This window comes from Amphiura filiformis, chromosome 18 (genome assembly GCF_039555335.1).
Source record: "Amphiura filiformis chromosome 18, Afil_fr2py, whole genome shotgun sequence".
NCBI classification, from domain to species: Eukaryota; Metazoa; Echinodermata; class Ophiuroidea; order Amphilepidida; family Amphiuridae; genus Amphiura; species Amphiura filiformis.
The window spans coordinates 59,763,311-59,789,718 of NC_092645.1; the positions used below are offsets into that span (position 1 = coordinate 59,763,311).

At 35.1% G+C, this 26,408-nt stretch overlaps 1 protein-coding gene across 1 annotated transcript in view; it reads right to left on the reverse strand.

The window, feature by feature from the left end:
* Positions 1 to 26,408, reverse strand: part of LOC140139648 (uncharacterized) — a 192,328-nt gene that overhangs the window by 130,952 nt on the left and 34,968 nt on the right. The window contains 2 exon segments of the mRNA XM_072161352.1: positions 4,694 to 4,842; positions 13,430 to 13,505. Of these exon segments, the coding sequence (XP_072017453.1) occupies positions 4,694 to 4,842; positions 13,430 to 13,505 (225 nt within the window).

A 26,408-nucleotide genomic window follows, 5' to 3' on the forward strand; every position in this document is an offset into this window, starting at 1 on the left:
GATTCTACCTAACACTTTTAAGTGTTTAAAAAAAGGAATCTATTCTTTTTTATGCAAGGTCGCATTCCCAGGGTCGCATTATGGCCTTAAAAGGCCATGTGTGACTTGCATAAAGAATAGATTCCTATTTTTAAATAGGGATTTATTCTTTAAAAACTGTTAGTTTTCAATGATAGCTACTGATCACATTGTCCCCTATTAATTTGGAGCCAAACAAATGATGTAAAACAAAGAAAATTGCTATTTCATTCCAGTGCCTACAATGCATGTATTAGCTCGCCCAGCGTATTATTATTATTGGTGGAGCCTCACGCATCGATGTACAAAGACGTAAGACGAATAGCAATATACACACAGTTTATACATTAAGACGTAAGACGAATAGCGATATGCATACAGTTTATACGTCACTATTTCAACGATTCAATGATACACATGCATGTGATGTGTTAAGACGTAAGACGAATAGCGATATGCATACAGTTTATACGTCACTATTTCAACGATTCAATGATACACATGCATGTGATGTGTTTAGCCATCAGTTAACTCGGAATAAAACCGGAGATATCCGGATTTAATATAAAAACATAAATTTTACTGTAATTAAAGTACTTCAGACTTGGTCTTTCACATGGTATTTTAGTACACCACAGGGCATTACAATCATGTAAAAGGTAGAAATTGAAGAAAAATTCCAAATCACATATCATGGCTTTAATGAGTGATGTTGCAGTTTTAAAATATCAATTGAGAGGAATTTGGTTAATTTAAATAATGTGATATGGCAGCTATTGTGTGTCTGTTCACATAAGATCTTCCTGCAGTCATATGATGCTATATCCATCAGATCCCATCAATACCCATGATCTCAATATTTTCCTGTTATCCAAGCATCATTGTGCTATTGACCACCTTCCTCTCCCTGGGGTCTTGTTTAATTAGCAATACTACAAGACTGCCTATAGTCTTATTTCCCTGGTGAGAGGTCAGTCAGGAAGATTCTATCCACTAGTAAAATGAGGTACTTTACATAAACTTCTATCAGATGTAATGTCACATAACATTAGGCCCTGCAGGATGTATTGCTTGTATCATACCAACAAATGGTCGAGTGCAACATTCTCTGAAGTATGGTTTATATATGAAACACTGTGGGAGCAGTTACCTATGAAAGTAAATAGCATTTACTGTGTAAATTTCACATGACTATTTTGGCAGATTGCATTTTACATTCCTATCTGCAGAATATAGCATTTGATTTTTCTATCTTCAATTCATTGTTAATGTACATATATCTTCAGTAGATAGCAACTGAAATCGCTATATTCAACCTTCAGTCCGCTGCATTTGAAATTACAATATTTAGGGTTATCAGTAGACAGCATTTGACATTGCTATCTTCAGTAGATGACATTTGACATTGCTATATTCAGTAGATAGCATTTGACATTGTTATCTTCAGAATATAGCATATTATATTGATATCTTCAGTAGAAAGCATTTGATATTGTTATCTTCAGTAGAAAGCATTTGATACACCTATGTTCAGAAGAATGGCATTAGGCATTGCTATCTTCAGTAGATAACATAAATGACATTGCTATCTTCAGTACATAACATTGTTATCTTTGGTATATAGCATTTGATATTGCTATGTTCAGTAGTCTACAGTAGATATCATTTTACATTAATATCCTCAGTAGATAGCATCTGACATTGTTATCTTCAGTAAAACAGCAGTTGATAATCAGATTTACAGTACATTGCTTTCTCCATTGGATAGTACATTTCTTTATATGTTCAAAAGTTTCATTCATCATAATAGCAACATGTAGGAATGTTGACATTACCAACTCCAATGGGGACTGATTGAACATGCAGCACATTATTTTGACATTGTTATAGCATTGACATTTACAGCATTAAGTTCAATCATTTGATGACTGCAGTGCAATCAAATTTGTTTGCTCATGGGAAACTTTTGAGTTCATATTTATTGATATTCATCTACAGACCTTAACCTTCCATTTCCCATTATTCAAGAGATAAAAAAATACAAGGTAACTGATTTTAATTGACATAAAACAAAATAACCTCAACAGTAACTACAAGTATTTACACAGCCTTGTGCATTTAAAACAACACAAAGTCCACTCACAAAAAGCCTGAATTGAGCATTAAGACCTACAAACTAGAGTAGCTACCATTGCTTGCAACATTTTTAAAGCTGAATTTAGATCGTTGAGCGACAGGCATCACTTGTCACTTTTGAATTTATACTAGTCATGGCAATCGCGTTGCAGATGACAATTAAAATATTTGAAATTCCACAAAATAAATTTTACAACATCTATTGACCCGGGCTATTGATATTGATCATTGTTGTTTTGAATTAATTTAAGTTATAAAATTGTTGATTGAGAAAAATAACAAATGACCAAATAATTCCCAATAGCTCTGCGCACAGTGAAAAACTATTCATGTCTTACAGAAAAACATGAACTCATACCTGTTTCCAGAATGAGTTTGTAATTTGTTGCATTTATATTTGTTTACTCCTTCATTGTTTTTTATTTGTTTGCTCCTTCATTGTTTTTAAGCTTAGTTGAATTTTAATTCAACAAGCTTAAGGGCTGGGGTATGAACGTTTAGACAGTATTTATTTTGGGACATCAGAGCACATCAGACATATCGAATTGCATTCTGAATACGAAGAATGTCATTCTGATATCAACTAATTTTGATTTTTGAAATTCGCAATTTAATACACATTTTATGGCAAATCATTAAAATTGATATTTTTGATATTTAACAGTACTTGAAGTAAACTTTATAAATCTGATGATTTATACTTAAAGTGTATGTAGATGGGATGAAAAGCCGACGATCAATTGAAAATTTTGACCTTTCGTATTGAAGATATGGATTTTTTTCCCAAAACACAAAAAAAAATTAGGTCTTTTTGGGAAAAAATTCCATATCTTCAATATGAAAGGTCAAAATTTCCAATTGACCGTCGGCTTTTCCTCCTGCTACATACACTTTAAGAATATATCATTAGATTTATATAATTTACTTTAGTACTGTTATATCGCTCATTCTACAAAATCCGGTGCCAATCCACTAAAAAAATAGAAAAAATAAAAGTTGTTCAAAAAGATCTGCTTTTTGTGTTTTTTAAAAGTAAATGTATCACTACTTTCAGATGTAAAAAATTGCCAACACCACTTGCATATTTTTCTTTCAGGAAGTCATGATGTTTTTAACACTAAAACTCAATGTAATGTGAGCTACGTTACCGACTATAAAATGGGCTGGTTTTACTCAATCCAAGGTCATAAAAAGCAAATTAAAGATCACTTGAGTGAAATGTAAAACAGATTTCACCATTTCATAGAAGTTTTGAAGATGCTTAAACGAGTGTGTAACGTAGCTCACAGTAACGTAGTTCACTGGTTTTTAATGTTTTTAATGTGATTTGCGAACGTTAGAACGTTATGTCGGTTAATTCTAATATAAATGGGGTTCCACCACTGGTAGCTTTCACATATTATTAGGAAGTACATGTAATACAAGTGCATACTATAGAATCCTGGTAACGTAGCTCACCAATCTTAACATGGTCGGTCGAAATTTCAATGTTTACAACATTTATATGCCAAAATGCTACAGCATCACGATTTTTACTGTGATTTTAAAACCTGTGAGTGTTTCCTTTCAAAAACCGCAAATTACATTGATACCTCTGTTTTACTTCTTTCCAATAACGCGTGTTAAAAAGGGTAACGTAGCTCACAGCGTTTTGGTGGAAAGTGCAATTTATTTTAGAATTACACAAAGACATTTTAATCACTAAAAAATAATGTTGATAAACAATATGATGGTGCGTTATCTAATTAAAAAACAACAAATATGTAAAGAAATCGCATTTATTCAAAGAAAATATTCAGGGTTAGATGTGACACTTGAGCTGTGGAAACGCATTTTCAGCGATTTTTGAGCCTTTGCAAGGGTTAATCAGGCTGAAGAAAGCATTTAAAGTATGGAAAACTATATATGTCCGTGTAGATCTCGTTGAGTTCTACCAGAAAAACAACATATTTGATGCCCTAAATGCTCGACAAAGTTTTTGTGGACCAAAGAATGGAAAAAAGGCTATTGGCACCGGATTTTGTAGAATGAGCGATATATCAAAAATTTGAAAATATCAAATTTTTATAATTTGTCATAAAATTTGTATTATATTGTGATTTTCAAAAATGAAAATTATTTGATATCAGAAAGACATGCTTCAGTATTCAGAATGCAATTCGATAGGTCCGAGGTGCTCTCATGTCCCACAAAAATGCTGTTGAAACGTAATAAACGCTCATTTTAGATCCCTTAACAAACAATGATACAGCAAAACAAGATTAAAATGTTGTTTTGTTGTATCATCACACCCTCTTTGGTCTTTAGGTTATGGCAGGTAATAAAAACAGCTCTGAGAGTGACAAATGACTCCCGCCTCCCCTTACACAAAGACTTACTTTGTTCCCGTAGAAACAACACTAGTATGTTTAGGACACAACATGACTGGCTTAATGTAACACTGTTTGGAAGATGACATTAGTTGCAGATCGGTTTGAACCGGCTGCACTGCCTTTTTAGAAGAGCTATAAAAATGTCTCTCTTTGAAACCCAAGCTTACCTTGTGCCTGTAGAAACAACACTGGTATGTTTGGGACACAGCATGACTTGTTTGACACTGTGTGGTAGATGACATGAGTTCCAGGTCCATTTCACTTTACTGCCCTGTCTGATGCGCATAATACCTGGTGAAAATCCATTGTCAGTTACCTGAAACAAGATGACATAAAATGCAAAATACTAAGTATAGTATATCTAGGTTAAAACTAAGTATTACTTGTTGAGTGAAATTAGACTAATGATCATGCTCTTCAGATAATGTTTCTATTTGTGTTACGTGTAATTCGATTATCACCATGCCAACTAGATCATGCTTTTGAGTTCTGCACCACGATCAAACTGATCGCAATACAAAGTCTATGGCATGTACTACTAATTCAACAAGGCGCGTGATCCAGTTACCAGGGAGTTATGTTACCACTTCGAAATTGACTGGTAATATGGAATATTTGATACCTGTTTGCCAACATGAAGAAGACACCCTTGTAGGGTAATACAATCACAGTTAAGTGATATAGAAACAAAGTCTACATAGCAGCTTTCGTCAAACGTTTGACAAACATGTAGTGATCACAAACATTTGCCAAACGTTTACTAGGCGTTTACGAAAAATGTTTGACAAAAGTTTGTGATCTGTAATGATTTGCCAAACATTTGGCAAAACGCTCTGTGTAGTAGTACTTGTTGTTTCATGGTCAATTTAAGATTGCTTTTAGGCTCTTCTTGTAATCCCACAGGATACCACATTTCAAGATTACCAAGTTTTTCATGGACTACTGGTGATGAAAGCATAGAAGATGTACTTTCAGAACTGCATCATATATATAACACATAGGGTTTATTTTGCTTGAACTCAATTGGGTCATTGCAGTTTCAATCCATATACCCCAGAGCTATGCTATGCCACTGTCATAATCCTCAGTCATACATGCAGACTAATAATTTTGTTGTTTTCAATGTTCTGTCATTATCATGCACTGTCACCACAATTGTCATCATCATCAGCAGCAGCATCAACATCACCAACATCATCAACATCAATTGTCAGCATTGTCATCATCATCATTATCAAACTCATCCTCATGTAGACTAATCATTTTAATGGTTATCAGTGCACTGTCATCATCATGCTCTGTCATTATCAAGCACTATCATCATCCCCATCACCATCCTCCTCATCATGATTATCACCATCAAATCATCAACCCAATGCCTAACAACATTTCACAAACAAATATTCCTCCAACTCAAATATTTTGTACTTCAAAAACATGACAAATTAAGACTACATAATGCCAGGCAACCTGATAACACACCCATCCAATCAATAATGCCCTGAAGTTTCCATCCCTTGGCATTTAAGCTGTGTTATATTACTTGTTTACCTCCTATGCAAGTACACTGAACACACTTAAAACAATCAATGGAACTGCCTACATATAACCAGTTCAATATGGGCCACCTAACAGATCTAGATCATGTCCCTATGTGTAATGAGCATTTGAAGTTTTTTAAAGCCACAAAAACTCCAAATTTAGTATCTCATCAAAATATTTCAAAATCATCTGTCAAGGGGTATTCTGGATGAAAGCTTCCCCTCTCGGTTAGCAATCACATATTGTGAGAAATAAGAATCGTAAAACAAGGGGTATTCTATTTTAGTTTCGCTTAAAATATCATATTCAATATTCAAACCACTATGTTTCTGTGTATCAACCCATTCTTGTTGTAAGAATTGAGAAGTGAAAATACTTGGAATGACTGATTGGGAGATGACAAAATGGAATTCATGAACCTCATTCCTTGAAAACACTTGGGAGGCATTTTTCATAACCTTATACATAGGATTTGGAAATTGTAGCAAATTTGATTTAGCACAGTGAAAGGTACATTTATTACAGCTGATATTGGGTTGTATTCAAATCACAACACTTGGAGCCTGGGCACATACATTTTTATTACATTTGCACACATTGACCTTGAGGGAGTACAATTTGTGTCTAAGCACAAATGCCTTGAAAGACATGTATAGAAAACCTCTTGCATACTGATTACATTATCTTGAGAAATTGAGATTACATGGCCCACCATTTAAAGGAATAAAATTCTTGCCTGATAATTTCACCTGAACACATTCAAGGCACTGTGAAAACATGAAAATATCTGACATTTGCAGGAGTGGCAAAAAAAGTAAATGAACGATGACTGCCAAATGTGGAATCCAGGACTGAAACAATTCAGGGAAATGTTGGCATTTGGAGGGAAATTTTGAAGTAATTAAATTCCTTGCCCAAATAATGAAATACATAAGAAAGAGATTGTTAAACAAATGATACCTTTTGTGGTAAATTTGGCACATCTTCCCATGAAATTAACATTTTATCTAGGCCTGAATGAATGATTATTCTTCATAGAATTCTCAATTCATAGAATTCTTATCTTCACTTAGGCTTGTTCAAGTTAAGAACAAAATTCGTAGTTGGAGCCATGAGTCGAGTCACAAGTCATGAAATGTTGAGTTGAGTGATTCAAGTCAAGTCACTGCATGTCTTAGTCTGGCCATGGAAAGTTTGCTGAGTTGAGTGATTCAAGTCAAGTCACTGCATATCTTAGTCTGGCCATAGAAAGTTTGCTTACTACAACCACTGGTAAGTGATTGAATCTAGATCAGTCTGATTCACAAGATAACAGTGAAAACCCAAAATAAATACCTAGAGATTGAAAACACCCTTTACTTGAACATCATATTCTGCTACCAGCATAATTATGTAGGTTTCACTAATTATGATATCAAATGTTCTATGTTATTGATTACATTTCATGGAACACAAAGTATAGTTGAGTTACTATGTATTTTGTTACATGTATTTGCTGTTTGTTCTTTGTCAGTATTTCTGTGTGTACCCCATTCTTGATGTCACATCAGTTTGACGTCATTCAAGGAAACTTTTCAGATTTCCATTCTGGTTTTTTTTCCAGATCTCATAGATCTGACCAAAGTGTTTGTCATGGGACTTCAGTACTCTGTAATGAAAGTGTTCTGTTAAACATTACTAAATGAATTGACACTCACCTCATCTACAAAGTTAATGCTGTTTTGCAAAATGCAAATAAATAAAGTTTGGGATCGTTTAGTTGTTTTAAGTATTTATAATTTGTGTGAATTGAAGACAACTTGTTGGCCACATTTCTTTCATACAGGTTAGTGACAATCCCATGTCTTTCTTTTCCTTCCTTCAGCTAAATTTCTTTCTTTCTCCATTTATCAATTTTTATCTCTCTCTCTCTCCCTCTTTTTATTAATTTTTATCTATTTCAATTTCCATATTGCATAACAAAAAATACTTAAAATGTTTCTTTCCTTGCCTTGTTAATTAGTTAATTACACCCCTTTCAAAGTTGCACTAAATCTTCATAACAATATATTCGCAAGCACCCTTCACCTGTTGTTTTTCAGTTGTTTTAAGAAAAAGCAGTAACTATTTATTAAATCTTTATAACAATATATATGAAGTACATTTCAACATGTAATGAATAATTTGAACTAGTATGTTACAGATCCCAGTAAATGTAAGAATCATATAAGATTACTATTATTAATTTATTCCACCTTTTTACAAACAGGAAAGAGGCAACCTTGTATTTAGGGTTAGATTTGAAAAGGCTTTGTGGAGAATTACTGAAATGGTCTAATGCATATTGGTAAATTTGAATCCTGGGTGCAACTGTACTAGTCTTATTACAAGACTGCCCTACCCCAACCCTAAACCCTAACCCTAAACTCCGTAAACGAGGACTGGACTCAAGTCTAGCAAGTTGCACCCTATTCTGTAATTGTACCGATTCCTGCGCTGCAAACATTTATCACCCAGACAGCAGTAACACTCAAAAGATTGTGAACTGATGTTTTCACAAGGAACATTGAATATGACTAAATGGATTATTCTGTGTGGCATGTACAACAATATCCCCCTCCTCCTCTCTCATTCTCATGTTATGATATGACTTTGCAGATAGGAGGCTGACGTACATCCTGTACATAAAGGACCGATTCAATGCTTGAACCAAACTAAGAAAAAATATGAAAAGTTCATTTTCTACAGACCATAAACTCACCAAATTCCTAGCATGCATCCATATATTTACGATCAGAGCACGGTGACACCGAGAATAGATTTGACATCATACAGCATCCGGAGGTACGGAAGCACAGATGGACATTGTAAAAACATTATGCTTCACACACAGTTGGAGGCATATAAAATGCTGCTGGTGATGATGATGACCATGACTAAGATGATGATGTTACCATGCACAGTAGTTTTAATGCTGTGTGCTGACCATAGATGTCAACATAAAAGTCCAAGTTTTGAGATCTCAAGAACCACTGAACCAACACTGAGCTTGGTTGTACACATTTTAATGCAATTTTCATGCAGATTCTATATATGGTCATGAAAATGTACAATTCTGAAATTTTTGTGAATTTTTAAAACAGATTTGGAACATGTCATCTGCATTTGAAACTCTCTGTGCAGATCAAGGATTAACCTTATCGGAAGGGAACGAAGAAACAAAAAAGGAGAGAAAATGAACAAAAAAGTCACTTGGTACCCCAGGGATTCGAATCTTGGACCCCTTGCATGCCACGCAGAAGATCACCAACCTGTAGCCACGGGGGGTTACGCTGGCCTGGCCAGCAATTCCCTGGGTAGATATGACTTAGGCTGATTGCGTCATCACATAACATGGCATGCATGCACGTACAGTGCTTTTAATAGTGAGCTTTAGTGAGACTCGGTTGGGTTAGTGTTAATAGATACAAGCCTTTTAGGAGTCAAGAGATCGATTATTTGTCCTTTTCAGTTTCATTAACCCTTGAGTTAACACACGTTTATAATCATTTACATGCATTATGCTGCTGATACAAAAGTTGATCTCACTTATTGAAAAACATCCGAAAGCTAACTTGATTTAAACATGTCATTTTCCAAATATATCATTTCAATGTTCACTTGTGTAAAACGCCCACCAAATACACAATCACTATAAGGCTAAAAAAGCTGTATGTTTGATATAGGTGGCCTGAAAACCTAACTGCAAAATGTTGGGTTTTTTTTTAAGAGTCGGGAATACATATAATGCCTCAAATCACAAATATTTATTATCAAATGGGTGCAGAGTAGGTTTTAGTAAAATTATAGATTGAATTTCAAAGAGCATTTCGTGTTTTCATATTGTTTATTTTGAAAATATAATTTTGTCTATATTTCACAAATAAAAAAAACAAAATGTGGTAAAAAATTGTTCCCCAGGATGAAATGAATGCAGCCTACAGGAAACAAACTTGTTTTTTTTTGTTTAGCCTAATACCTTAGCAAATAATCCAGAGAGAGTGGAACCAACCTTAATTTTAGTAGTACTAGTATTGCCAATAGGTATCATTGACATTTCAAATCCTTGCATTTAATCCAAAAATTGCCTCCCGATATCATCTTTGCTTGCATGTGTGGAGTGATACCAGATGATTTATTTTAATCTAAAAACTGCTTCTGGATATCATAAGGCTTATCTCTTTGCTTGCATATTATGTGGAGTGATACCCCAGCAGTGATATACCAGATGATTTATTTGTCAAATTTGTACAGGAATTTTATCATTTCTGTCTCAGAGAATCAGCCTGAATATAGATAAGGCCCAATTGAACAAAACTTTGCGGGAAGAAGTTAGAAATGTTAAATGTGGTCCTTCTCCTTCTTCCTATACAAAGTGTCCCAGAATGATTTATACCGTGTTTGAACAAAATATCAAAAATATGTAGTCAACAGTGTATCTACTTTTAGTAAGTGCAATACAATGACACATATGTCTCCTTACTCTGTGACTTTCATAGAAATAGCTTGATTCGTTTTGTCGTGACATTGCTATTACTGAAAATGGACGAAAACTGCATGTGTGTAATTTACAGCGCAAATGCTTCATAACACATGGATCCTTTATCACCATCGTCCAGCAGCACTGTGCAATATATTGGAGAAATCCTACATTCTTTTATAGGAAATACACCAAATTTGGTACAGATGTAGAGCTTACTATGCTGTATAATTCTTGATAGGGATTAAGTGAAACATTTCAATATGACTTCAGATATTTAGGTTGAAAAACATACTTTTTATGTGATTTTTACCACAATTTTTACAAAAAAATTTCATTATTACATAGGATATAACTTCCTCAAGGACCTTCCGCAGTAAATTTTAATCTTCTCCGTTACGTAGCTGTGGGTTTGCCAATATACTGTGGACATAAATACATGCTGTGACACTAAGGACGAACCTTCTCTATACGATCCATCTCTGCCGGCATTTCAAAATGATGAAACTCACACACCTCAATAATTGTCTTCAAAACTGCCGCCAAAGAAGGAATAGTTTAAGGTCACTCAAGCGTAACAAATCCTTTATTCCATACAAGGATTGCTTTGTAATATCATAAATAATCGATAGATATCGACTATTTAGCAGATATAAGAACAGGAAACCACAAATATACTGCATAACATTTTACTAATAATTTTGTGCTGAACGGTTAGTAATTTTACAGGTTTTCAAAATAGTTAGTTTTGTCAAAACTTGGAATTAACCATTTTTATGCAATATCCTGTAACTTCTATTAGAAACGTCCAATTTCTAAAATGTAAAATTTCTAAGAAAGCTCAATATATGTAAATTTTATAATTTAAAACAATACTACCAATAGTAATGCCCTTCATACCTAAACAAATACAACTTTCCCGGTATAAATCATTCTGGGACACCCTGTATAATGTTGTACCTCAATGGGCTGTTCCAGTTGAAATCCATATGCCCAGTGAAATATGCACTGATGTCACTGCCACATCAGGGTGAACAATGGTATAGTAACTCTACTAGCTTTATGATCAGACTGGTGTTGTCAAATAAAACATGCTTTATTTTGTTAAGCATATTAGGTCACACCTACTAATAACATTAGCCATGTTTATTTGATTACATTACTACATAAGGCTTACTGAAATACTGTACAAACAACATTATTGAATACAATGAATAGTAGTTTTCTTTGAGGATATGAATCAAATTGAATTTGTATGCTTGAGTTAAAGGAGAAACTGAGTTATAGATTTTTATCTAACTTCTATTTAAACAACACAAAAACAAATTCTCTTTGATTGAAGACAAATGTATGGCTTTTAAATGAATCAAACGAGGAATGAAATTATAAGGGTCATACACACTCAGAGCATTCAAAGCAGAATATTTGATGTAGCATCTTCATTATTTCTATTTCCATTTTATTTCCGGTAATGTTTGATAATATGTAGTATATACCTCATATATAGATTCCGGTCATATGATTGGTTAAAAGTGCAGTCATTGAATCAGCTATGCCTTCCTTTTTAAGAATTATGTAAAACTGAACTATTCCCGGGAATAGTCTTTTAAAGAGACTATTCCCTGGGAATAGTCATTTTCACATCTCTTCTTCTTGTTTGAATAATATAGTTGTTTACAATGGGTCACTGCTAAGTGCGACATTAAGACTGTAGAAGAGACTGTTTTTTTGTTTTGGCAATGCCAACACATTTTGTTTCCACCGAGAAGGTGAAAACAAAACAAGTCGAGCAAAAAGCAGAGAAATTGTAGCCAAAAAGGACTGAAACGGAAGCAAAGCATGCTTCCAACATGTTGCTGAACCGGACGAAGATACTCTACAAGCTGTGAGCATTATGCAGTACAATGAAAATATGAATGGAAGCTTAAACTCGCTAAAGCTAGGCTTAGGCCTAAAATCATAATCACAGACTTTGAATTGTAGAAAAATATCAAATTGAATGTGCCCATTATATGGATTGAATGATAAAACCGCAAATATGAGGATTATCTGGAGGAAATAGTTGGTAAGAATAATTTAATGCTTGCTCCTAACTCCACCAGGGGGGCTCTGACCAAAGGGCAAAGGAAAAGAAACAGGGCAAGGAGCCCTGTTTCCCTCAAAATTCACCCCGATCATGGGCTGAAATAGTGTAAAATACAAAATTTTTGCGCATTGTCACAGTAAGGCCATTTTCATCTCGATCATGGGCCAAAATAGTGTTAAATTCAAAATTTTTGCACATCGTCCAAAAAAGGTCTTTTTTAGAAGTTCGAATACATGTACAGTCTCTCTAAAAACAAAAATTGCATGTTGTAACTGCAATTTTTTTCAGCTGTGCCCCTGAAATTTAATTTTGCCCACCCCTGATGACCAAGAAAGCTGGCTACGACCCTGCTTCATTCCCCACTTTTCTAAAAAACTTCGGATTTTTATACCACCGGAAACCTCTGGCTTCCTAATATGGCTTCCTAATATTTGTGTGAGGAAAAAATTCTTGCAGGTTCATTCGTTTAACAAAAATATTGTCATATTTGTATCTATGTTCTGTTAACAGAACAAAATTATAGCACAATGGAATAACGCAATATACATAATCATGCATAACTCGCAAACACAAAATCGGAATCAACTGAATATTTAATCAGACATACCATAAAAGAGGCTGCATTAAATAACTTAAATCTGTTGTGCTTAATTTTGGAGTGATATACCTACTAATGCCATCAAACTGACCTATTTAGAATCAAAAGTATTTGATTGATAATATTGATGCCATCAGTATTGTGATCAATTTTGCTTTGTTACCATGGTAACCACTCACCTGAATGCAGATAGCAGATCTTGACCGTACAGTGACCACCAATGATTTACCACCTGACTTGGCATCGTAACCATCACTGTTTGAAAAGAAACAAAAGAAAAAATGAGTTCCATTATTATAACATGCATCTCTTGAATCAATGGAAAACAAAACTGCCTGTAATGTAACCTACATTTTTTACCATATCTCAAAATAGAATTCCCAAAAATCTGATTATCTTCGTCTGCATCACGTATCTAACTTACATATATTTAGCTAAAGATGTCTGGCTGGATTGACTACATTCCTGGTGGGATGTATGGGTCTTGAGCGATCTCTTGTCGGGTTTATGGCAAGGGACTGTGTCAGTTTGGACTCAGTTCTTTGGGCTGGATCTAGCATGGTTTTCCTGCCAGGGGTCATGTGAGGCCTTGAGATTTAAAAGTAGTCCTATTTTTTAAATATATATATATAGTTGTTGACTGAAAACTTTCTGTTCAATTTGGACATTGGCTGAGAATAATGAGCCCTAGGGATGAGTTGAATCAATAGTGTGAAGTAGGGCAAGTCTTGCTTGAGATATCTAATCACCATTGATTTTATCTTTCAATTCCAATTGCACACCTGCTGTCTTATGCTACAAAAAGACAAGAGATATGAAAAATAAACTGTGTTTCAAGCATGGTAATCTTGCTTGTATTTCCCTTGAGCCATTAGCTTTGCATTAAAGACTAGCAAAAGATGGCAACATCTGTATGATGATGTGAAAATGGTATTTTAGTCAAATAAATGATGTCTACCAATTCAGGCCCATAGCCAGTGAGGTTCGAGGGGTTCGATCAAACCCCTAACATTTTCACTAAAAATGGAGAACATGGGTAATGTGGGTGAAATGGCTATTTTATTATAAACATTGTAAGTTTTTGTGATCAGATTAGCGGAAAAATTTGAAAACAAACCCACCTAACTCTGAGGATTGGCTACAGGCCTACAACTGGCAAATCCTCTTCAGGATCCTGGACTTGCCTTCACAAAATTTATGTATTGCAGAATTTGTTGAAGCACAGCATTTCTCTGTTACAGTACATATACAACCAGGACAGACTAAAAGCCAATCTGCTGAATAGTCTCCTTTCATGTTATCACAATTATACATGTTATTTGATGGGATGAACAGACCAGGTTCAGTCTGTAAGACACTGGTTGTAAATGCTTCTAGGAAGGAAGGTTTTATTTCAAACTCTAATGGTGACCCGCAGGTCAAATTGCTAGAAATGTACATTAAACACAACTAAACAGACACAATGCAATTTTGCAGGCAGCAGCTTAATCAGCGCCAATATTGCAACATTGAAACAAACAACTATACAAACATCCAATCCAACTCAACCACATCCCCCAGTAGGCAATGAGGATAAAGTGCCTTGCCAAAGGACACAACACGTTGGCACGAGCGGGGCTTGAACTCGCAACCTATGGATTATGAGTCGGGCGCCTTATCCACTCGGCCACACATGCTCTTTGTACAACATTGCAATAAAAAGCTTCTGTGGTTTGCTCTTTTAAAGCAAGAGTCAGAGAATGACATTTAGTTAAAATATGGTTGCCAAAGCTGCTCCATGAATTAACCAATAAGAATTTCACTTTGATGATAACAGCACATGCCTTCATCTAAGGCTCCGTGGACTTCCTGAAAAAGAACTCTCTAAACCTCAACATGTTCAAAACACTGCCACACACTTACACACTCACATATAACTTCTGTTCTGTATAAACTGTACTGGCTTCGGATTAAAATGTGCATAAGTTATCAAATTCCTGCCCTGACTTTTAAAGCAAACCTTGGTCTCTCTCACTCTCCTGCTTACCTAAATAGGTAATTCACTACTGGCCTATTCCACTTGAAATTCATACACCCCATATGGAGAGTGTGAATTTGATATGGAGACATTCACACTTGCTGTTAAGATTACGGCCATGTTTTCCATAGGGAGTGCACAGATTTGAATAGCCCAATATATTCCTTCAAAGACTTGTAAGATCTTCAAGTCAGTCTGGCCTCACATACTCTATGCAAATTTCAACAAAATTTTATGATGAAATAACCCTTTTTTCATGCGGCGACTTTGCTTTTGGAATAATTTGCCTTCAAATCTGTATCAAGCACACACTGCCATTGTGTTCAAAATTCTGTTTAGACACACTTGCTTATTTATGATGCTTATTTGTATTCCATGTAGAATGTAGTTGTAAGTGTGTTGATGCAATACTTTGTAATCTATGGATGGCGGATACCTTCAAAATATGCCTAACCTTAGGCATCTAAGATGCAATCTTAGACGTCTAATATGCATTCTTAGGCATCTAAGATCATAGATGCAATCTTAGGCGCAGTAGACTTAAATCAACGAATCACAGGACCAGAAATCCCAAACAACCAATCATCTTAGGCGTAATCAATTATTGACCAATGAAATCTTAGACGCCTAAGATTTTACACGCCTAAGATTTTTGTTAGACGTCCAAGATTGACCATTTGACCGTGACTAGTGATGGAAGGTATCGCAAATTCGATCAAAACGTATGATGACGCTGTGCGTTAGAGAATATTTCGAACAATGGCTGGGTGGTGTGTTTTTAATGAACTCATTTTCTCTCCATAGCCATGGGCGTCAATCCCAGAGAGAAAGGGGTGATGGGGTGGGAGGGGTTGACATGTTCTCTCACCTTTCGGCACAATGTCACATTGTTTTGTTCTTTTCAGCCACTTTTTGACAATTCAGGCTGATTCTCTATCCACATTTCAAGCTGGATTGGAGCCAATGTCACTGATTTTAGAGCATGTTATGGTTATTTAGAAGGTGCCCTGTAAAAAAATTGTGTGTCCCTTTTCGACCTGCCAAAATTGCTTGCAGACTTGCACCCACCCAGTTTTATTTTTAAAAATGTCCCCGATGCAAATTTGACCCTCCACCACGCCACAGAAGCAGGGGGGGGTGACCAGACCCTGTAGATGATGTTGAAGGCTGTGTTGGTCGTGTTATTTCGTCAACCTGCTCTATAACCTGGTACAAAATGGGGCGCCGATTTGGCATTCAGCCGGATTATAATGGCACTTCTATTCGAAACTTATTGAATGCATCTTAGACGATAAGGTTAGGCGTATTATCTTAGGCGTATTTTGAAGGTATCCGCCATCTATAGTAATCATTTTGTACATGGTATGTTTCATGTTTCTGTTTTTCTCAGCCTTAGATGGCTCTTGCATTTTGAGCTAAGTTACAAATTTTGATTATTTCTTTTGAAAAATTTGAAGTTATTCCTTCTGCTATGTTGAGCATGACTTCAGTATTTGACTTGCATATAGTTTCTTGCTATATGTGACCCCTCGGCACAACTGAGCCCGGATGTCGCCAGTGCCACTATTGAGATATGCTCCATCGAACTTAACAATAAACAATAGGAAACAAAGGATTTATTGACTGTTTTATTAATTTTTCACTACTTAAATGTCAAGTACTATAGACATGATATACATCATTTTAAAGCTAATTTCAAGCAGAATATTTTGGTTGAATATCTCAAAAATGATGATTGGCGACTTCAGGGCTCAGTTGTGCCGAGGGGTCACATATTGTCTCTCTTGACACAAAAACACAGTTTTCACCTATTTCATTTCAGGGTATGTTACTATATACATAAGGGCAAAGAAAAAGAATTGTTTGTCTCTCAAACCTGCATGCATAAGTATGTGAATGCCATCATAGTGCACAGCCCTATGCGATGGGCCTGTTTTACAGACTGTTTTTAGTCATTAAAGAAATAGTGCTAAAAACACACCCTATCACACATAGCACTCAGCTTGTTTTTCCCACTGCTATTGTACAACCCTCCTACTTTCCCCCAAATCATTGTTTGTTACCTAGTTCTCATGACAAAATCAATAGGTTTCAACATTCAACAAGGGGATGGGCACATTGGGCTATTCCATTCAAAAACCAACCTCCTCCATGGAAGATTTTGGAAATATCTTCCACAGGGGGAGTGTCAATTTCAAATGGAATGAATACATACATGAAGGCAGCTCCATTTGAATATCACACAACATCTGAGAAAGATTCAATCTAAATTTTACAGAGAGTGTTTCAACAATTGTGAGCGGAATTGTAGTCCAAAACTCAGAGAGTGCACATCTATCTGCAATGGTCTTTTACGGCTGTACAGAGCAGGCATTCTCAATTAGATTATGTGAAGTGCCACTTTAAAATAAAGCGCTACTATATCCATACACACACATAAAGCAAGGTGAATGGATGTTTAAGAGCGTGGGCCATGCCAGATACTTCACCTAATAATTGCAAGCTTTCCTTATGGAAAGGGTTTCCCTTATAAAAAACTTTAGCACTTAAAGGTGTATTTTGTGATTTCAACATCATTTTTCAGTATGGATCAATATATATCGACAACAAAACCTTATTTCCAAAATGTCAGTTGATTCAGATTTTGCATTTGTGAGCTAGACATAATTACATACATCGCTCAATAGACCACTCTAGTTGTCTAGTTGTAATTATTCTGTTTGTCAATAGGCAGAAAATACAAATTGAAAAAATAAATTCTACATTATATTTGCTCTCTGATTTCTCATTTTCAACACTTTGCATGTGGATGAGAATAAAACAACCACAGATGTACCACTAGTAGGTTTGTATTAGTAAACTTAATTTAAGGAGAAAGTTAAGGGAATGCCTAAACTTAATGCCCATAACATACTAAGAAGTTGCAATAAGCTTAGCATTTTTTTTGCAATGGTGTATGCCCCTGGAAAATAACAACTGCTTTGCTCATTGCAAGTACATTATATGATAGTTACAAGTACTTTATATGATATAAGCTTTAAAAAGGAAACAGTTTAGGATTACAGGGATAACTTTTATTTTTGAGTGAAAAAATGCAACTTTTTATACAAATTTGGTGATTTTTAGGGTCATTTGCATGACATACCATATCTATTACCCAATAGCTACATTCTTAGCTGCAAGCCCCGATTGATTGCTCATCTACAGTATTGTAAGATCAACTTTCCTTAGTATCCTTAATTTCTTTACTCTTCTCTTATCCTTGAATTCAGTTCAACAACCTCAAAAACAGTTGAGCACAAAGCTTTTATATGAATACTGATGATGTATATGGTATTCATTGCTTACTTGTAAATGCATTGAATTATTGAAATATGTATTTCAAATGGAAACTCTGACATTTTGTTACAAAAGTCCTGGCAAAAGTAGATGAACTTGCTTGTTCAGTTACAGTTCAATCAGTGGTAGGCAAACAATAGTTTGGTCGTGCTGACAAACCGCCCCTGTGCGCGTGCGTGTACACTCAGGGCATTTAACTTTACGCGTGCGATTCGATACTGCGGAGATGTACTACCAAACTTGAGATGAACCAAATTATAAGAATCTGTTTTGTTGTGCTTCGTCAAACCTTGAAAACTGCGTGGAGAAGTTGAAGGAGACCTTGCTAGACCACACATAGAGTACAGCTCTGTGATTTAGGATCTACACCAGATGGAGAACACATGAAGTAGAGAAGATAACCACACCAAATGGCCTGTCACATCTCTTAAATTCAGACACTTCTGTCAATATCCCAGCAAATCACCACTGAGAATTAAACCCGAGATCTCATTCACTAAAGGCAAATATCCCAACCATTAGGCCAGGCTCTTTCCTCAGACGCATGCATGTGGAAGGTTGTCAGCCCTGATATAACCTGTTATGTCTGTGTTGCATGGCTCTATTTTAACAAAGGACATTGCAGTGCTCTCTACATGCTATTGATAGCTACACTTGCCAGATATCAATGTGCATGGAGAAATCTTATAGATGATCATGATGATGATGACAACTATGATGGCACAGGTATACTTAGATTAGCTTGTAATCGGCGGGAATTATTAGGCTTATATAACCATTGCGCTGAAAAATAGACCCACGTCAAGAGTGATGTAGTTGACCTGTCTGGTCTATATTGTGCGTGTTTAAAATAAAGTAGACAAAATATAGGACTCCAATTAATAATTTGTGATGCTTCTGGAGAGATGTCATAAGGCAATTCTCAAAATAAAATATATTGATATTAATGTGCGATGTTATAAGCACCTTGGTCTGGGGCGGACATTTTAAAAATGAATTTAGGAGAGCAGCAATGGCATCACTTGCATTACATTCCAGATGTTAAATCTACATCATATGCAAAATTTGAGGAAATTCGCACGAGTCCGTTTTATTTTAGGGCCATTTGTCTATAACTGGTCTTTACATGTAGCCCTATGGAGAGAGTGCCCGTTGAGGGCGCTTATAACCCCATTTTAGGAACAAAATGTGATTTTAAAAAACGGACTCGTCGAATTTTCTAAAATTTTCAGAGTATGTAGTATGAACATGTAGAAATATAATCAAGTAGTTGCCCTATCTGCTCTCCTCCAAAAAAATAAAAAGTCCTATACCTCAATGATAATGAAACCTAGGTGTAAGGCCCGCCAATTACGAGCTGATCAAACTGTGAATGATTTGACTCATGGTTGTAGGTTTACATCTCCACACCACTGATGGTCAGCTATACATTAGGCATATACTATGTTTTGAAGCATAGATCCTATTTCCTTTTAGAATCTATAAAGTTACCTTTTAATGGGGTTACACCATACACAGTGAAGTGAAAAGACCAGTACTATAAAATGATGACATGTACTGACAGTGACTTGGTTCAGGCAAGAGAAGATAAATATGGTCACAGTTTACAGCAATTTTCTTGCAGTCTTGCTATAAGCAGCAATCATACCAATTTCCATTCATTAAATATTGAAATATTCTTTGTCTACAAGTGAGGTATCACAGAGATAACACAATTTTCTGTAAATTAATAATCTCAAACTGCAGAAGTTTGCCCATTTCTGGTGTGCATATCAGAGAAACAGGATGTGTATCTCACGCTTTATGATTATGTTAAGATGGCATTATATGGAAACACTTAGCATAGAAAACCAATCCATCAAAAAAAAGATTTATTTAAGATATGAATTTCAATAATATGAAAGTTCCCACAAGACCAAAAAGCCATAATATAATTACTTTGAAACGGCAAAATCCACACTAATGCTTTTATAAATGTCAAGATATTATAGCATTGGATAAGATCTCACTTCCCTTATTGATTTGGACATCAAGGTATTTTAGTGACTTGCTCTTTGCAAAACATTGATGTGAATTGACTTTTCAAGAACTGTCAGAATTTCAGTGTAATTTCCTATGAGTATAAGATGTTTACTTCCCAGATATATGAAAGCAAGTGCTATCTGTTCCTGAAATAGATTGTCATCTTGATATTAGCCTTATTATTTTCAGTACATGTAAAAGGTGCAATTTTAAGGTTAGCAACTATTTTAAACTGTTGCGATTTGGTAGTTCACATCATCTTGCGAATGGTAGTGAGCTTTGGCAAAAATTGCATTGATCATTTCATAGCGAGAAGAATTTAAATATCACAGATATACTTATGTAGGTCTTGTGGTTCTGGAGTTATGTTATAAAGAGGGCTGGAACAACAACACTTTTTTCAAACATACATAACTCAGTAACAACAATAAATTAAGCAAGTTTTCAAAGTATATGATTTGTAAAATGAACTTGTGCAAAACATTGAAGTGTTATTTTTCAATAATAATATATTAATTTAGATATTGAAAATTGATATTTTGGCTAATTTAGATATTAAAAATTGATATTTTGGCTGCTTCGGTCAACAATACCGCGTCTACCCTTAATACAGAAGAATTTAGCAGATGACACTTTTAAAGGATCTTTGAGGCTTTTCTACCTGGTATTGACTTTATTTATTACACTGCTATTTTAAACTGAGAATAAACCCTCATCAGGAGTCTTGGACAGGTGAAACTAAGTTTGATATAAAATTGATCGATTGAGCCCATATTTATTGAGTCGAAGCTACGAGTTTTAAAATATTGGACGAGACATAGTCGAGTCCAATATTTTACAACTCATAGCGAGACCAATAAATATTGGGTGTAAAGCATCCAATTTTATCATTATGTTTTGGATCCAATAGTTTCACACATTTGGATTCATCAAAACATAATAATGCTTCATGTAGGTGGCCTGAAAACCTGAATGTGAAATGTGGTGGGATATCTTGTGTTTTTTAGAGTCAGGATTTATGGTAACATACGCCTCAAATCACAAATATCTATTGTCAAATCAGTGTAGAGTAGGTAAGATAGGAAAATTATAGATTGATTTTCATAGGATTTATTAATTTCATATTGCTTGTAAAACAAAATGTATGGGAATTTTTTTTTTAATTTCTTTTTATTCATTTTCTGCTGTCCAAAGATACACAATTTGGACAGAAGCAATACAAAGGCATAGGGCACTAATGGCAATTGCCTCTGGAGCCTTTGGTTAATTTATTTCCCTAAAAACCAATGTGAAGAACAGGATATTTTATTGCATTTCATATGCACAACTTTTTTTATGGCCAATCTTTCCTTTCTTCCCTGACAACCTCGAAAAAGTTTTAAAAAATAGTCATTTTTATTGCCCATGGCCTAACCTGAGCAGCATTTACACAGCTTCTTGCATTCCAAACAAATCCTGAACAATGACATTTGTGGAGGCTCATTTATTGGTTTTCTTTTTTACACACTGTATGATATATAACACCTTTTTCAAGAGAAAGCAGATAGGTCTAAGACACCCAGATTACGCTTCATTTGTTAGGCATACACCAGAAGTGTGTGGTAATGCAGAGTCTTTGATTTTGCTGCAAGTGAAGTTGAATGACATTTAATTATGCATAAAGATGTAATAGGTTCACTTAGTGCTAGCAACTAGAGGATTTATTCTAAAATTAAGATTTTAAAGTAACACTAGAATACTTTCCACTGTCATATCTAATTCTGACAATGTTTCATTACCAGCAAGCACAAAATATCTTTTTAAATAATTTTAAATATTTAAAAAAATATATATAAAACATTTCAATCATTAGGAAAATGTTTTGGCAAAATCTTTTGTTAACATGTATTCTGTGATCCTAGCATTCTCTTTTTATGACATTTTTCAGTAGATGTCCACAAAAAAAAATTATTTCCAAAATTTCAGTTGATCCTGATTTTGCATTTGCGAGTTATGCGTGATTATGTGTATTACACTGCTCCATAGGCCACTCTTGTTATTTCGTTCTGGTAGACCAGAATGTAATTCAAATTTGATAATATTTTTGCTAAACAAATTAATCTGCAAGAAATTTTTGAACATAAACATTATGTAGCCAGAGGTTTCCAGTAGTATAAAAATCTCAACTTTTTATAAGAAAAGTGGGGAAATGCGGCTGTGGATCACAAAATGCCCTTTTAAATAACATTATCTTACAATGTTTTGCGGAAACTTTTAAAACAATTTGAGAGTGTTATTAAAAAACCTTTTATAACCTTTATAAGCTAACAAACATTTTCTGGCAATATTTTATTTGGCCTGGGTTGACAAAACATATTTGTTTTTGATAGAAAGTATACGTCCATGAAGACGGAAGCAATCTGGAGGCAAGTAATTCAATACCATACACTTTCACAAATTATTTCAACTGCAGAATTCCTTTCTTCAATTCAATGGCATTTCATTGAGTGAGTGGCTGAACCAAACTGAAATCAAATTAAACCACAAAGACTAACATAATATAAAGTTTGATTGAATTAACTGGTAGAATGAATGTACAAATCCAACTTCTGCAAAGCAATTCGCTGCTGTAGTGTGATGTCAAAATTCATTGTTGCCAGGTCAAATGGTTCATGCTACCTGTGTTCAGAACCACAATCAAAATGATCACAGCACAAAGTTAATGGGTTGAACCAGTAACTAAGGTATGATATATTCATTATGATGTTGAAAATGGAAAAAAATGGCCCATTCCTACAAAATCTGGAATACATTAACAAATCCAGATTAAGATGTGGCGGGGGGGGCACTGACATTTAAGGTGGTACAGGTATGTGCGGCAGTCAAGGGTCACTTTTTAGCAGTTCCAAAGACACTCAATTAAAGCCATAAAGTGCGGTTTGCATAAAGAATATATACCTATTTAAATAGTTTTCACTGATCACATTGTCCCCTTTTAATTTTGAGCCAAAAAAGTGAGGCAAAACTAAGAAAATTGGACATTACAATCCATGCAAAAAGTAGAAATTCAACAAAAATTGAGGGCATCGCTGTGGACCAAATCACACATTATGGCTTTAAGGATCATGTTCCGGTTTATTAGCTCCAATGGTAGCTCTTTAGCCGAACTCTGGACAAAAGAGGAACTTGCCGATAATCGATACTTTGAAGAGGAACTGATCGATACTTTGAAGAGGCTAGGAACTTGCAGATAATCGATACTTAATGATCGATTCATCGGTATCATCTCAGAGATTATAGATGAATTATAAATTAATAGATACCGTATTGTTTGTAATAAACGCCCCGGGGGCGTTGCATTTTTCCAAAAGGGTGGCGTTTATTGAAGGTGAATTGTCAGTGAAAAAAACTTTAAAATCGGGTTAAATTCCCCGATGGTGCTCCTGTAGAAAGGAGGAATTTACGGCTATACTAATGCCAACGCCCATGAAAAATATCATTTTCGTGGTAAATAAATCAAAATTACACCCGTAAGTACATCATCAAGCAAGAATCTAGTGAAATTCTACCATAATTAGCCAATGGAACGGATGAAAGTGTGAGTCATAACAGGTTTTGTCCATGCAATTTACCAATCGTCTCTGACAAGACTGACTGACTGATGCCAGTTTTAAGCTTACTCACACGATATAGCATGGATTTTTTTATCAATTTTTCACAGAAAAATTGGAGGGGGCGTTTATTAGAGGGGGAGCGTTTATTACAAACAATACGGTAGATAAATAAATAAGTTCTAGCATTTCCAGATGAATGGTAAATGCATAGATAGATAGATAAATTAATAAACACAAATAATTATTTGGATTTATTTGGTGCATCAACCAATGGTGGACCGTTGCTTCGTTGCTACGGACAAGCTTTAATACGCGTATACTATACGCGCATATTCAAGACGAGGGCGCACATTTCGTATGTACTTTGTATCACCGTTTGCAATGGTAGGCCTATAATGCTGTAACCGCTACACAGATGATTTTCGAAAAATGGTCCAAGTGATATAATATTTTGAAAGTGATATTAGTTTATCCGTTCGTGATCGTGGTTACTTTCGATGGAGAGTGGGCATTATGCGGCAGGGTAACCGCAACCCCTATATAATAAATCAACTGCATTCGTTTATGACAACTTTCGGAAACTTCTTTTGTGATGACTTTCCGAAGATTTTAAATTCAAGGTAGGCCTAGGCATAATATTGGAAAATAATTTGAGTTTATTCGTTTGTCATGTTGTGATGAATTTCGATGGGGAGGGTACGGGCATTATAATATCTTAACAATGGCGTAGATTTCTTTTTGACATTGGGGCCGGGGATAGGGATGAAAACATTTCTTGAAGTAGGCATATTAAGGGAAGGGGTATGAACGTTTGGACAGTATTTATTGTGGGACATTAGGGCACATCAGACATATCAAATTGCATTCTGAATACAAAGAATGGCCTTCTGATATCAAATCATTTTGATTTTTTGAAATTAGCAATGTAATACACATTTTATGGCAAATCATTAAAATTGATATTTTTGATATTTAACAGTACTCAAGTAAATTTTATAAATCTGATGATTTCTACCTAAAGTGTATGTAGGTGGGATGAAAAGCCGACGATCAGTTGAAAATTTTGACCTTTTCAGATTGAAGATATGGATTTTTTTCCAAAACACCAAAAAAAAATGAGGTCTTTTTGGGAAAAAATCCATATCTTCAATAGGTCAAAATTTTCAATTGATCGTCGGCTTTTCATCCCACCTACATACACTTTAAGACTATATCATTACATTTATAAAATTTACTTCGAGGACTGTTATTTGTCATAAAATTTGTATTATATCGTGAATTTCATAAAATGAAAATTATTTGATATCAGAAAGACATTCTTCGTATTCAGAATGCAATTCGATAGGTCTGATGTGCTCTCATGTCCCACAAAAAATGCTGTCGAAACGCTCAAAACGCTCATTCCAGTTCCCTTAATAGTGAATCCGGCATCTTTTGGCAACATAACAATGGCGTAGATTTCTTTTGACATATGACATGGGGGATCGGGTCCGTTTAAATCAATTTCTTGAAATAGGCCTACAGTGAAGCCAGCATCTTGGTGGCGACAGAATAATTTATGGCAAGCTAATTAGGCCTACTGGTGAATTATATTGTGCAAAAGTGGAACAAATTCGCACGAAGACCGCAAAAATTGGCACTTTTTAGTGTGGCCAAAAATGAGGTTAATTTTGTCAACTTATATTGTGCAAAAGTGGAACAAATTCGCACGAAGACCGCAAAAATTGGCACTTTTTAGTTTAGCCAAAAATGAGGTTAATTTTGTCAGACACCTGCATCTATTATACATTACATGTGTCAACTTGGGGTGATTGTATGGACCATGCATTGACCAATATTGGGGGGAGGGGGGTTATTTGAAGACTCTGCGTGAAGAATGCCTGGAGAAGGGGCGCTGTTTGTTCTGCACATTCCTTCAGTATTCGAATCGGTATGTTATCTGGCCCTGATGCTTTGTTAGGGTTGAGTTCAAGAAGTAGTTGATGAAACAGAAACAAATATAAAAGAAAGAACGAACGAAAGAAAGAAAGAAACCCACATGCATCAACATGGAGGTGATTCAGTAGACCATGCCCCTTATCAAAATATTGAGGAATTTATTACTCACCTCGGGATTTATGCCTATGTAAAAGAAGAAGGAAGGAAGGAAAAATGAAGGAAGGAGGGAAGGAAAGAGGGAAGGAAAGA